The 15885-nt window shown below is 33.6% G+C and overlaps 2 protein-coding genes across 3 annotated transcripts in view; one reads left to right on the forward strand and one right to left on the reverse strand.

The window, feature by feature from the left end:
• Positions 1–15885, reverse strand: part of LOC134804308 (neurogenic locus Notch protein) — a 159501-nt gene that overhangs the window by 87799 nt on the left and 55817 nt on the right. The gene's annotated exons all lie outside the window — the stretch shown is intronic.
• On the forward strand, positions 5019–15635 carry LOC134804279 (uncharacterized). Of its 2 annotated transcripts, XM_063777274.1 has the most exons (9): positions 5019–5546; positions 5979–6062; positions 6979–7050; positions 7158–7307; positions 8285–8431; positions 12984–13438; positions 14041–14434; positions 14633–14865; positions 15561–15635. In XM_063777274.1, exons 1-9 carry the CDS (start codon positions 5264–5266, stop codon positions 15633–15635), a joined length of 1893 nt encoding a protein of 630 aa, XP_063633344.1. In that variant the 5' UTR covers positions 5019–5263. The 2 variants fall into 2 exon arrangements, with proteins under 2 accessions (XP_063633344.1, XP_063633343.1); XM_063777273.1 differs by lacking the exons at positions 14633–14865; positions 15561–15635 and having other exon boundaries at positions 8288–8431; positions 14041–14475.

The following is a 15885-nucleotide window of genomic DNA, read 5'->3' on the forward strand; positions in this document are numbered from 1 at the left end:
TCTATAAGGGTAGCGGAAAGTGTTTTAAGAGCTGTCGTAACAAGGGGTTAATTTGAAGCCTTTGTCTGTCAGTCTGTCTGTCAGTTCAATGGGTTGTTCATGTATTGTTTGAAACAGGTTTTTGAGTCCGTAGTACGTTAGATAGTCAATTCGGGTTGGGGAATAATCGATACGCCAGAACCGATGATCTAGGTATTCTAGGTTTTGAGAGTCACATGAACCCACCGTGAAAAACCCGCTCTATGTAATATTAAAACTTATATTCTGTATCTTTAGGTATTTAAATAAAAGTAAACAAATAATATAAACACTTTCGGGTAGTTATGTATAACATTTATTGGTTAACCAACCAAATACAAAACCGCCTGGATCTGTCACTGAACGCTGACTTGAACCTACATTATTTGATCGTGTATTATAATGGTTTCATCTCCCCTCAACTGGCTTAAGGAGCCATTTGAGGGTAGATTTTGTTTACTTTTATTTAAATACCTAAAGATACAGACCATATACAGACTATAAATTAAAACGACATGAAACTTGACATGCATATTTACGTAACATATATATCTGTCTCAGTGTTGTTTTCGTTGCTTAAAATTCTTATACATACAAAGAAAATAGAATCTCATAGTAAACGTGAAAGATATGATTAGTAACAGAATAGCAATCTCGACTTGTTCGTGATCGCTTCTGTGCTGAGAGCTTGTTATTGTATTACTCAACCTTAGCGATTCATTAGGCGAGTTAATTTAATGAATGAATGGTGAATGGATGACCGACTTTGCGGCGCGACAACATGGCCGACACTCGTAGACATCGTGTAAGTATCATTCTCATCGAGATACTAAACTATCTTTTTACAGTATCTTTACTTTGTCTTGCTTTTTATGTTTTGAAATGTATATAAACTTGATGTCTCAAGTCAGTCAACTGAAGCTTTAGTGTATATTTTTATAATTTTGTTAGGTAATTAAAATGTATTGTAATTAATATATATATTTATTATTTTAAGTACATATGACAGTGAGCAAAGTCGTTAATAGACCAGCTAATGGAATACAGTTTTTATTCTATTTAGCAAAACTTAACTCGTGCAGCTGATGATAAATATAGAGAAAAAAAGGTGTTAATCATATTAAATTAGAAATGCTACAGAACAAATAAAAATGGTACAATAATATAGTTTATACTAGCTTTTGCATTCCTCTGTGTAAAATGATGATAATCATTGATAAAAACTAATATCCTAAGTCTCGGGGAGCCTCAAACTACATATACTCGTATCTATAAAAATATTTTATCTAAATCGCTTCAGCGGTTTAAGCCCGAGGAGTTAACAGACAGACTGACAATTACTTTCGCATTTATTTATATTGTCACATCCGACTTTATACGCCAAACAAACGAGTCCGGTTTCGGCCACTTAAATATAAAGGTAGAATAAAGACAAAAGGCCCTTAACAATAGGTCGTGGCATCCAGAAAAGGAGGTAAAGGATGGAGCTGACCCTTTTTTGCCCGATTACAGGGAAGCCGCGGACTTATATGACTAACAATATACTTTTTAGCTCAGTTTCTATCGATTGAATTTAGTGCCGTTTACGGTTAAGTGGCTGCAGAGAAGAGGTACAGTGCGTACCTGTACTGTGTGTGTACCTGTTCTCAAAATAGTAGAAAATAATTGAGGGCGCCACTTTCTACGTAACTGTCACATTTATGACGTAAAATGCTTAAATAATGGCAACAATTTAGTATGGAAATTATTTATTTCCATTTTATTTTGTTTCTATTATTTTATGTCGCACTATACCCTCTACAAAATTTGTATGCAAAGTGCTAAACTAATAGTATTGCTGAATGTACATAAATATTTAATGGTTTTACTAAAATGGCCGGTAGTCACTATACACTATAGTCACTATACATCAAGATCTAAACTGAAATACCTAGATGTCATACTTATAGTAAAGAAAAAGTTACCAAGCCCTCTAGTGGCGGCGTCTGACATCTATACTTTATCTATTTCATTATATAATTTAAAAACATAGTAGTGTGACTTATACTTACAAAACAAAAATCAATATATTTAATTAAATAATTTGATTTGCTCCCTAAGCTTTATCCCTTAGGTCTATTAAAACTATTAAATTCAGAAATCAATAACATTCCATCACTTTATATCGGTGAGATGATAGACGCGAAGGTGTCAAAAACTTTAAATTATAGAATGAATATTTGAATTTATAATTACGTTTAGTATTCATAGAAATATTAGGTAAAGTTGAATATCGCTGATTATTATCAAGACTTGTAATATTATCACAGACAGGATGTAACTACGTTAACATAAATATAGATGGAAATGTATATCGAAAGCACAGGTATATTTCACCTGGTTTCTAGTAGGATACAGATTTTTAATAAATTAATGCAAAAACTTGTATTTTTATATTTTACAATAAATATTTAAATTTCAGATGCGACTTTATGCTACTCAGTTAAGTATTTGATTGAACTTATTTTGAAAACTTCTTAAATATTTAAAATTAACTTAATAGGGGCATTCCATGAGCTGTCCGGACAAACACATTTTATTCGTACATTATCAATTTTTTTTCAACGTATCAACCATTTTTCACATCTAATGTGACGGAAAAAACTCCTGTAGTAGATTCGTGCTTGAACGGGACATCAGTAGACAATTTTGTGGAAAACTCCAAAAGTAAGTATCTTGAAAACTGTATTTTAATATCAGCTCGGCCTAACCAACTCCTTTATTACATTATGCCAAGCTATAAAGCTATATAATATAAGTAAGCCGCAAGCACGGTCGCGCAGATTGTATCTCACAATTTATTGCATAAACTCACGGTTCAATACATTCGAGTGTATTATTATTCATTGGTTAGGTGTTGCTCGCAATCAACGCGCGAATCTGTACCGTCTTGAACGATTTAAAATATGACGCATGAATTGCATTTTGTCTGTGGTTTTATAACGAATGGCTGGATGAATTTGAAAATGGGACTTGAACGAAATGGAACGAAAAAAATCGTGTTTTTTTTTGATCGAATAAATCTTAACAAACGGCATATTAAAATTTGAACTATTTTTTAATTATTGAAATATTAGCTAGCTATGTAGCCAAACTTTGTTGATATGTTTAAAGCCAATTGTCTATTTTACAATGAAACCAATTTTATTATTACTAATCTCTAATATTTCCATAATACTAATATATTCTTAGATTAAAATATTAATGGATTACGCTGTACATTCTATAAAACTCTGATGCATTGTCGGAACTGTTCGAAACGCAAATTAAAAACCAAAACGTCACAATGAAACGTAATTTAAATAGGACATACGACGTTTCGTTCCACGCAAAACGCCCATTGTTTCAAATTCGCGAAACCGGTTCCACAGATAGTACCACGAACACACGCACTACATTCCTATAGAATTATTCGACCCGCCTTTAGCTAAATTGACGGAGACTTTCAAAGTTTTTTTTTAACGCCAGCGGGCTTCGGAGTCGCGTTTTTTCGCCGGCTGCAGATCTAAACGCATATTGAGGATTGTGAAGGATATAGAATGTCACTAGAATAAGACTGTTTTATTATTAACAAGACCTTTTAACAAATACGTCCCTACATCATGCCTAGTCAATCAATGTTCGATTTGCACCCTTAATCCAAAACGAACAGGTCTCACATTCAAAAAAACATCAATTTTAGTGTTGGTAGTCACACCAAAAAGGCGATTTTTGCCTTATTAAGTGCATTAAAGAAATACATGCGAAACCAAATTGCCTCCTCGAGTTTTAAATCAGTGTCTTCCGCGGGACGCGAGTACATTTATTCTGAAATACCTACCGCGCTCATGTTTCGTTTTGTTGAATTAAAAACCTGTTACACTAATTAGAATCATTTGTTGGCGCGGGTCTCGAAAAGTTTAAGGCGTAAAACGGAACCTGCGGGTACAGTCTGCGTCGAAAGTAACGGATCAAACTACGGGTTAAAAGTATCTACCTTGCTCCCCTGTTTGATACAAATAGACTGCAGAAGGTACTTAGAACGCGAACTGTAGAGATATATATCTTTTTGGAAAAGAAATCCAGGATGGCAGATATCTACTTTGGGAGCGTTGTTTTTGTTTATGTTTTCATTTTAAATGTTAACCAATCTTCGGTAAGTAAATTGTGATTAACTATACCTACAGTAAAAATATTACTAAAGGTTTTATAACCCTTATCTTGGCAACATAGATATACAAGATACATAATTTGTTTACCCTCATTTGAATAAGCATAATTATTTTTTCACCACACCACGAAAGGCTTACTTTGCACTTCAATAACTGATAGCAAAGTAGAATTTTATTCACATGTGAGGCAAAGTAATCAAATGCAAATTTTGAGTTGTTTTCTTATGCTTGGTGGTAGAATTGACTTTTAAATGATGATTTTGGAAGATAAATATTTAATAACATTCATTTGGATTTGATTTGGTTTTATTTGTTTGATATTTTACATTTAATATTTGCTTCGGGTTGGTTGGTGAAAAAATTTGTGTTTCACTCGGGGGCAAATTATGTTTAACCCTCATGCTTTGAAACCCTCGCAACGCTCAAGATTCCATATTTCGAACCAATCGCTACGCTCGTGGTTAAATTTTGGAATCTTTCGCTTGCTCGGGTATCAATATTAGCACGAGCGGTTAAACAACAACTTTGCCCCCTTGTAAATGTAAAACAAATAACTATTGTTCTAATAAGCATAAGCGAGGTTCGTGGTTTTTTTAAATGACCGAACAAAAAGGCTTTAAAACTGCCCCCTAAATATAACACATTAGGGACGTACAAAACCAAAATAGAAACGTCAAATTTCGAAAAAGGAACACTTCAATAACGTTATTTCTACCTTCTACACTTGTTACTTAAAATATTAAAGTATTGTTTATATGTTAGGTACTTATTTACTGTTACCCACGGCTGTTAATCTACGTACAACGGAATGTGTACGATAGCGCCATGTTGCTTTTAGATGATACTGACAACTTGCCGCGCTCTGATTGGCCGATCGTCGCCTAAACGTCAGTTGTCAGTGGTTGTCGCCCATGTTTGTTGAAAACTTTGAACAGTTTAAATTATTTTCAATTGCAATAAAGTGTTGATCGAGTGAAGTTCTTGTACTTATCCTCTCCGCTTTATTTGTGATTCATCCATCACCCAGTTCTGCAAGCATTTATGCATTGTGCAAAATGTATTATCAGTGCTGTGTGTGTAAAACTCTGCGAAAGGACGCTTTTACTTTGTACCGTTTTCCTAGTACTGAGAAAAGACTCATTATGTGGTTGAAGTGTTTGGAAACAAATGGTTTTGGAAATATGTCGCCGGAGCAAGTTCGAAAAGCTTTTATTTGTGAGAAACACTTCGAACAGCGGTTTGTTTCGGCATCGACACGGCGTCTCAACGCGAAGGCTTATCCTTCGTTATTCAGTCAAGATGAGATTAACAGTGGGATCCCATCTCATGAAAATGCCGGTAAGTGTAGAAAATGATAAGAAGTGATATAATAAATCAGTCTAATCTAATTCGTATCATTTACGACCATAAAAGATAATGTCATAAACTTCTATGCAATTGATGACTCATGAATCACGGCATGGTGATTTTATTATGTGTAGGTAATACAAAGTGTTTGTTTATTCCTGTAATAAGAGCATATGTTTCTAGTAAGATAATTATTTCATGCGATCGATATTAATATCTTAACACTTGTGTGTTAATTTTAGCTTAGCATTTTTGTACTTCTTTGGGTAAAGATATCATTGGCAAGTGTTGCAGTCTTTTATTAATTATTTTATTTATATAGAAATTTCCCAATCCTAAAAAAACACCATGCAGAATTTGTAGATAAATAATACCACATTTCACTTTAGTTATTTAAAAATAATATTTTGTTATCAATTTTAGAAAACATGGATCCGCTGAAAGAACATGCATATGTTCGTAAATCACATGACGACCACACATACTGTCAACAAGTGCCTCAAAAAGGTTTGTTTAATTTTTCTGAAATGCATGATAGCCATGATAGATACTCAATTACATTTTAGGTGCAAATTAATGCCTTTTTATCAAAGACATTATTAATATTATTATGCACATATATATTTCATTAATGGTACTTAGATCTGCAAGCAATGTAAAGAATCAATTTCTTGTATTAAGGTCAGGCATGGCTAGTGTTTCCATGGGCAACATTTTTTTTTATAAAATATCACCACAAAAGTAAAAAAAAGTCAAAAGTATTTATTTGTCAAACATAAGTACAGGTCCCATATACATCACTGTATCACTATGTTGTGCCGTAAGGCATACAATTTTTCATTTATGGACTGTGACTGCATGCTGTGCGCAGTTACCATTAATTATCAAAATCATCTAACAAAAATTCACATACACTATAATTATATGTTATTAAATATTTATCATCCAAAATTATCATTTAAAAGTTAATTAAAATCTATTTATACATAATATGCTTTGTTATCTAAAAATTTAAATAACTTACTTTTGAAACTAATCATGTCATCTGTATTTCTTAGTTCAATAGGAATTTTATTAAAAAATTTGGCGCCATTTCAAATATACTTTTTCTAAATAACTCCGTTTTGGAAGGCAATGAATTTATTTTACCACTCTACCCTACCACAGTAATATTTCCAATAAGGAAACAAAACTGTCAGAGGAAGGACCTACATGCCTTACCAATATACGTACATTTTAATTACGCATGTATATAAGAAAAGCCAAAGTTATCCCATAGAAGTATTTCCGTAACTACCCATAACAAATTTGTAGCAATGTGCACTGTGTAGGTCCTTTGGAAGATATTTTATAATAATTATAAGCCCTTATTAACAATAATTTTCAACGGGTTTAATGTGTTTATTATGTATTTCTGTTTTAGCGTCTCCTGCCATTCCATCCACATCGGGGGTTAAATCAACCGCAGTGGGCCATACACCAAAACAGACTATGGGTAAGCTAAATAAATGAATATGACACTATTTCCTATGTATTTTAATATTATCACAAGTTATTAGTAAATCTTATAAAAAAAAATTAAAGTGCTATTTTATGTTACAGCCGTTTCTATAGCCACAGAACCTGTCCCGACAACTTCAGACATTGAAAAGGAGACCATGCCCGAACTATGCAGCAGCTTTATTACAGAACTTGTTGTAGCTGAGAAGGTTACAGCTTGTATTTCACCTAGTGTACAGTCACACAATGAAGGTTAGTGAATTCTTATCATTTTTACAAGCTTTTATTTACTTTCACCTGACCGTTGTCTGTGTGTAATCAAATCTTGCAAGTTAAATTTGATCCACTTACCGGTTTCCGATTGAGCTGAAATTTTACATACATATGTAAGTCGGGTGACAATGCAATATTATGGTGTCATCGAGGTGATCTGATGATGGAGACCGGAGGTGGCCATAGGAACTCCGTGATAAAACAACGAAACCTAATTGTGTTTGGGGTTCTTAGAATTGTCTCGATGAGTATTCGTTGCTTGTGGAAAAAAAAGTACAGTCGGCGATAAAAGCTTGTACCAAAAATGAAATTTTGGCCAAAAACTTATTTTGTGTTATTGTATGGCAGTGACAGTACATATAATAGTACTTAATCATTTTTAAAGCAATGGCAATATTTTATGTTATTGTATGGCAATGACAGTGTTTACATAAAATAGTACTTAAACTTAATCATTTTTAAAGCAAAGGCAATATACCTATTCCCCACTATCATTTGAAACTTTATTACAATGTGATAGAGTTCAATTTTACATAATTTCTAACACTCTTATGCCCATTATAGGGTTATCTCACTCTGTCTTTCGCGTTATGAGTATGATGATAGTCACTGAGTAATGAAAAATAAAATCAAATAAATGTGTCATTCTATTTTAAGTGCTCAGAATCACGAAGTCTCTCTGTTCTAATAGGAGAAAAAAAGCCCCAAGGTTTATATTCCTATTTCGTTACCATTTTCCATACTAAGTGTATGGAAATTTAATAATTTCAGAAGTCAATTTGTGTAACTAGTAATTTTAATGAAACTAAGTTTTACCTGTTCAGGTCTCGAAATTCTTGAATAACGATCATCATGTGTAAGTCTAACTAGAGTATGCCCCGTGCGAGCCTGCTAGAACTGAGGCATGATCCATATGTGTGAGACTGATTGTTTCATAATTGTTATTTCTGTTTCAGCAGTCTTTGTAACAACTGCTGAAGCTGCAATCAAACAATCAAATGCTGAAGAGCAGCAGATTTTGCCAGAAGCAAATATTCCAGAATGTGTTGCGGTTGAGGAGGTTACCTCTACCAATTCACCAAGGGAACAGTCTCAAGTTCAAAGTTAGTATTTACCTTGACAATATTTATATTTGATATTTTAGCCGCAATTTGTACATTGTAGTACAATTAAGTATAAAGTACCTGGGAGATTGAGTTTTGCTCGGAAAACATATAAAAACGCTTTACACACTAATTCAATCGTCCTAACTGGCATCCTAACTAAACAAATGGTTCTAGTTAGTGCAGTCAGAGTCTTACTAAACGCAGTTACAAAGTAGACATGTGCGCCGCGCCGCCGCGCCGCCGCGCCGCCGCCGCCGACGATTTTTCCACGCCGCCGCCGCCGATCAATTTGACCGGCGTATAATCGGCGTGGGAAATTTTGATACGTATCGTGTCTTATTCCATGTTGCGTAGTGAGTAGATAGTGTCAGAGGTATAATTTAAAGATCCGTATGCTTTTTCGCTTATTATTTGCCAGTGAACCAAATTACCATCATTTTTGTCGTTGCGGTGTAGCCGTGATAACGATTTGGCGTTAATTTAAACAAGATCTAGTTTCTGGATCTCAGGTTATTATTTGATATTTTATCGCACAGCGTTTTTGTAGAACGCATTTTTTTTACATCAATAGTATCTTGATTGTCAATTTAATCAGTGAACTAAGTCAAGAAAATAGCAGGCTCATATCCTAGGACATAAGCATGCTATTTTCTTCTTAGAATCTCCAGCAAGCTGTCACCACGATTATATAGTGTGCTCGAGAAACTGAAAACGGTGAAAAATAGAGATACTAATCCTAAAAATACGTGTGATACCTCATTAGATTCGTCATGATGCCTAGAAAAATGTATTCGAAGCGTGTATTAGCACACAAGAAATATCAAAAGTTATAAACAAAAAAAGGGGGAAAAAAGTAGATACTTTTTATTTCCCCAATATCTCAAAAAGTATTAATATTTAAGAAACCAAAATTAATATTATAAAAGAGGAGGATATTTCCAATAAAACATTCCATAATTCCATTCCATATTTTATTAGTATATTTTAGATTTTATATAATATTATAAGTAATAGTTTAATTTTTAAGTAGGTTTATTTTAATTTTACTTTATTTTTTAGATCTTTAATTCATAGTTGGTTTTAATGTTTTTTTTTATAATATAGTAATTACTCAATTTTAAGCACTCAAAAATTGTACATCTGTCACTTCCATACTTGCAGAACCGTATCTCCATTATTTATGGATAGCATATATATGAGAAGGGCTCTAGAAAGCGGCAAAAATTTACGATAGTTATTTATACATTTTTTATAGTTTTAAATAAAGAAGGTAGTTCGAGAAAATTTTGTTGATTAAAAATTGCCTAATTTGTTGAAAAAAATAACTTAGATAAATTTCTGCAAGTAGTACATTTGTTGACATGTTTTAAATACACCATATTTAAAAAAAAAAATTCAATTACTATTCAATACCTTTAAAATTATATTTAATGTTACGTACTCGCTTTTTCACGCCGCGTGCGTTTTCTGAAAATGAGGCGCGGAGGGCTGTGTTCAGCGTTGAATTGAATAAAAAGTATAAATAATGGATATACGGTTCTGCAAGTATAGAATGTTTTATTGGAAATATCCTCCTCTTTTATAATATTAATTTGGTTTCTTAAATATTAATACTTTTTGAGATATTGGGGAAATAATAAGTATCTACTTTTTTCCCCCCTTTTTTTGTTTATGTTTTGATATTTTTTGTGTGCTAATACACGCTTCGAATACATTTTTCTAGGCATCATGACGAATTTAATGAGGTATTACACGTATTTTTAGGATTAGTATCTCTATTTTTCACCGTTTTCAGTTTCTCGAGCACACTAATAATTGCGTATTTTATGATTTCTCGTGTGATGCTGGTGACACGCATAAGGGTCATCATATGATAGATATGATTTGATTTATTTATCACATCATATACAATTTCATATAAAATTACACACGATCAATTCTTAGTCATTTTATGATGATTATTAGCTTCTTTTACTTAACAATATATATTTCAATCAAAATTATAAAAGTCAGGTTAAAGTTTCGTAATTAGCTATACCTAAACAATTATACCTACTTATAGGAACTTAAATCACCAAGTATCATCACTAAGCTAGCAGTAAAGAAAACAAAGTAGACCTTAATATTCCATAAAACGGGACACTTCAAAGATATTCTATTGAGCGAATCAACCTGCCAAGACGTTAACTTTCGAAAACGATGACATCTTTATTCTAACATACATTTCTGTAACTTCAGTTCAGACAAATGTAAAGTATGTAGTTCATCATTATTTCGTAACAAATCCTAGATGAGGCGACAGCGGCTGGGAAAAGTCAATATAGATTTAAGACTTAACATATAAAGATTTTTTTTGTGTTTTATTTGTATTCCGCTTACAAAGTAAATAAAAATACTGCCTAAAATGAAGTGTTTTAAAGTATCCTTCTTATTTTAATATTTAAACATACCGTTGGTAACGGTTAGGTTGGTAATGGTAATAAATGGTTGCCAAGTGACATGATGGGATATAATTTTCGGCAATAATTTAGAAAACACACATAATATGTTTTGGATAGCCTAGTAAATACTCAGAAGGCTTTAATGTAGAGTATCTACAGCCACGTTCTCATGCAGTATCAAAAATTATGCCACGCCGATTTCACGCCGATCACGCCGCCGCCGCCGGTCAAAAAATCATCGGACGCCGCCGCCGATGATTTTGCCATTGGCGCACATCTCTATTACAAGGAACCGTGTCCCGATTTGGGCCATGGTGCGTCCATTAATGAATCGCATACTAACGGATAGGGGTTTACGAGTACATTGACGGAAAAATAGTTTCATTGTTAATCAAAGTGGGCATATGATTATAGGCAACCCAACACTGGTGGCTTAATTGCCGTTTATGTCTGAAGATTCTTCAAGGATATTGTCAAATCTTATAAAATATGTCTCCCATTTCTGTTCATAGACGTTTTATTATTGTGTTAGATGCCTTGCATACTCTTATTACCAAATAATGGGCTAATTTGGTTAATTTTTTTTAATGAGTTTTTCGGAACTTATGTACGAAATATCATTTGATATTTGCCAGTCGCTTTTCGGTGAAGGAAAAACATCGTGAGGAAACCGGACTAATCCCAATAAGGCCTAGTTTCCCCTCAGGGTTGGAAGGTCAGATGGCAGTCGCTTTCGTAAAAACTAGTGCCTACGTCAAATCATGGGATTAGTTGTCAAGCGGACCCCAGGCTCCCATGAGCCGTGGCAAAATGCCGGGATAACGCGAGGAAGAAGGAGAATGCGCTAATTTGGCCCGGTAGCAACGAAATCATACCGTATACCCAAAAGAAGGGGAGAGGGGAAATAGTCGGCTCCCCAGGTCTAATCTATGCTATATTTCTTCATTTTATTAGCAATAAGGGCAAGTTATATATCATCTTTGTATAATTTAGAGACGAGGAATTCATTTTTGAAATAATCGTTATACCTTTTCATACAAATAAACTGAATTTTGCACAAAAAATGAATATTATATGTATTTTTAGGACAATTTTGGCCTTTACAATCACAGTGTGGTGATTTATACTAAATAAAATATTGGACAATTTAGCTCATTTATTCCTCATTCTAAAAAGTATCACTTTATAACAGGCACTCATATATTTTTTGTGAATAATAATTTGTAGCGCGCGGCGGTAACGATTTCCATTTAAATTGAATTATGGCCAAAGTCAAACATTTTAAAATGTTAAAAAAAACTGAATCTGTCATTTGAAAAGTATGAATACAATGTTTCAATATTTTACAGATAAATTACATAGGCCAAGCAATAAGAAGGTATAGAGGGAAATGCTAGGAACACAATTTTTGACTCCGTAACTTTGTTTGGACTAGTTAGGAGGTGAACATATCAAAAGTCCCCGGCCGTAGCCCCGGTGCTGGGGGTAGAGGGGGAAAAGAAGGTCTCATTTTTCGGTTTTTCACTTATATCTTGGAAACTTTGCGTCTTAGCGACATGACTACTAAGACAAACTAAAAGCTGATAATTCTTTTTACAAGTTTTATCAAGTCAAGTTTTTCGATATCTTAAATAGTTTTTGAGATATCCGCTCTTGAAAGTTTATTTTAGGGCTTTCAATTTTATCTTGATATCTACATTAGTGAAGCTGATAGGCCGTGTTTGGTATCATTTTCGTATAAATAGGGGGTGCTGGGTTTGGGGGGGGATGTCGCTAAGACGCAAAGTTTCCAAGATATCAGTGAAAAACCGAAAAATTAGACCTGCTTACCCCCCTCTACCCCCCAGCACCGGGGCTACAGCCGGGGACTTTTGATATGTTCACCTCCCAACTAGTCTAAACAAAGTTACGGAGCCAAAAATTGTGTTCCTAGCATTTCGATATAGGCTATGCACTATATCTAATGATATATAAGTTACTTCGGGACGCGACATGGCCCAGAACCCATACTATCCGGAATACGGCTTTACGATTTAGGAAGGATTTTGGATTAAGTAAGTGTCCGCATAAAAATTTCCTAAATTAAATTAAATGCTTATATTTTTCAGGTGTTGTTGAAGTTAAAGTTCAAAGTGCGAAAAGGCCACAGAAGCAGAGGAAACGATTGATTGGGAAATTAATGAACCTGACACCAACGGGCCGAATGATATACGACGAATATAAAAAATCTAAACGTCAGGCAGATTTTTACCACAGGGCTAAGAGGGCCTTGAAATTCAACAAAGAGAAATCCTTTCAAGAATTGACAAAAGACATGAATCCGTATGCGAAAACTATTTTGAAAATGCAAATCAACCTTTGCAATAAAAATAAGAAAGGGCGTCGATTTTCATTGGAAGAAAAACTAATAGCACTGTCGATAATGAAACAAAGCCCTAAGTGCTATAGGTTCCTGCACAAAATTTTTATCCTGCCGTCGCGATCGACTCTAAATAAAATGGTTGCAGGACTTAAGATCGAGTCTGGGATTTGTCCTCAAGTATTTGAAGTAATAAGAAGAGAGGTATGTATCTACGTCATAAAATCTTAGGATCTACATTAAGTAATTGATAACTGAGTTAAACAATATTATGAAATCATAATTTTTAATAAAAAATACATTGCGAAGATTGTAAAAAAAAAACTAAAGCAAAAAAGGCATATTAAATTTGAACTTTCGTATTTTGATCACATATTAAAACAGTTAAGACCTGGTCTTACGCGAATTTATTGTGTAACCTTAATTTCCGACGTTTCGACACAGGTTTCAGTGGTTGCGGTCGCAGCTAACTGATGTCCTAGTAAAAAAAAATCGCGTTGGACCCGGTTTTAAATATATTTTAATAAAAGGAATATTGTTTTCATTTTGTTGAAAATTATAGAGTTTCATTGTAATAATTGTAATTTAAAAGGGACCTTGACCCGCGCTGTGAGTTATTCTTGGCTGTCCATCGAAATTGAACGCAGCAAGTGTGATAGGTACCTTTTCACTGGCGGTTTATTTAGTAGTTTCATATTGTGTTGAATTTTAGATTTATTAAGGGATCTTAGATATAATTTAGTTTTATTTATATATATACATTTAGTTAAATGTTTTTAACGCTTATCTATGTATTTAAATTTCAGACCGAAAAATGGAGCTACAAAAAAAAACTGTGTTCAGTCATATTTGACGAAATGTCTTTAGAGGCTGGCTTGTCTTATGACAAAAACAAAGATAAAATTAATGGGTTAGTAGAGCTTGGCGAGAGAAAAAATGATTTCGCTGATCATGCCCTCGTGTTTATGTTGAGAGGAGCTGTCCACAAGTGGCAGCAGCCAATAGCCTTTTATTTTTGCCAAGGCGCTACTAAAGGCACAGAATTAAAAAGTATACTCGTGGATATTATCACAGCGGTTGTAGGATGCGGGTTAAAGCCGATATCCCTTATTTGCGACCAAGGGTCAGCTTTCCAAGCGGCTCTAAATTGCCTGAAGGCTGACACAGCGCGTGACCAATTACTGACAAATCAGGAACCAGGTTAGTAGTACTTATAGGTTTAATAACACTTTGAATTGATGTATGTTAAATAATTCTTCAAGGCTTAATTTTTTTTACCATAGCGCGGGGCAGATCATTGCAAAGCCATCGTAAAACAGTTGTAACTCGAAAATAGAATAAGATATTTCAAAGGTGTGATATTTGAAGTGTTTTTTTAATTTTCTGTGTTTTTTTTAGATGGCACTGTAACAATAAACGAAGTCAAACTGATGGTTATATTCGACCCTCCTCATCTTATTAAAGGATTGAGAAATAATTTTTTGAATAAAGACATTTCCTTTGAAGGAAAATTATCCACATGGAGAGACATCGTGGATGTATACGAAACGGACTGCAATAATATGGAAACAAGAATGCTGCATAAGTTAAATGACCAGCATGTGATACCTGAAAAAATTAAAAAGATGAAGGTTGGTGCCGATTTTTACTAAGACTGCGCAGAGCGTCAAGTGACGCCCTCATTAGGGGGTTTGTGTTTTCTAATAAACCAATTAATTTCTGTATAAATAAGTATATATTAATAGTGTTGTCCTACTTATCCCACAATAATTAATCTGTGATATAGTTTTATATGTTACTTACTTTTGACTTCATCACTTGAACGGAAAAAAGTGGCCACCATTTGCCATTTAGATGATGTAGCAAAATAAAGCTATGAGACAATAATGATTATAATGAACAAAAGTTGGTGAAATCAATAGGGCTACAATTTTAATATATATACTTACACTTACTGGATTATAGACAAATGGATTGGTTTATTAGAAAACACAATAATGAGGGCGTCACTGACTCACTTGACAGTCGATACCCTCTCAATGTGTGAAATCTAGTATAACTAAAGATTTTCTTATACAATCAACTAGCATATGCTTTACCTATGTACTGTAGTAAATGGTTCCGTCCTTATAATCAGCCTATAGATGCATTGAGAATGTTATGACCAGTTGGAATATTTTAATGATTTTATATCCTAATACTCAAGTAATTTATACTGCATTCACATTGCTGCATTTTATCCGCTAAAATATAGTTTGGTTATTGGTATTTTAATATATTAACGATATATTACATATTGAGTGCTGAAATATATATTTCTTTTCAGGTCAAGAACTGTGTAAAAGTATTTAGTTACACACTGTCTTCGGCTCTATCTTACACAGCCAACTTCTGTAAGTAATTATTTTTTCTCCTTTTCACTAACATAAATAGTTAGGTACCCATTTGTAGAATGCAAGAGTAAAAAGATAGTTATACTGGGTGTGGCCTGTAACATGAGCAAATAATTAAAACATAGACTCTACTCCTTAAACGGTGACACTTTTGTTCAACAACTTTTAAAAATTATGAAGTATTTTGACTCCCTATTTTTCATACAAAATAAATATTATCTTCAATGGACGCCATCGCCGCGCCATATCATTGTGATA

Source organism: Cydia splendana, chromosome Z, assembly GCF_910591565.1.
Source record: "Cydia splendana chromosome Z, ilCydSple1.2, whole genome shotgun sequence".
NCBI lineage: Eukaryota > Metazoa > Arthropoda > Insecta > Lepidoptera > Tortricidae > Cydia > Cydia splendana.

Excerpts from the sequence above, each read along its gene's own strand:
- LOC134804279 (XM_063777274.1), top strand. The coding sequence starts at position 5,264 with ATGTATTATCAGTGCTGTGTGTGTAAAACTCTGCGAAAGGACGCTTTT. Across the intron at positions 8,432-12,983 it reads GGAACAGTCTCAAGTTCAAA|GTGTTGTTGAAGTTAAAGTT; the intron begins GTTAGTATTTAC and ends TATATTTTTCAG. Across the intron at positions 14,866-15,560 it reads AAAAAATTAAAAAGATGAAG|GTCAAGAACTGTGTAAAAGT; the intron begins GTTGGTGCCGAT and ends ATTTCTTTTCAG.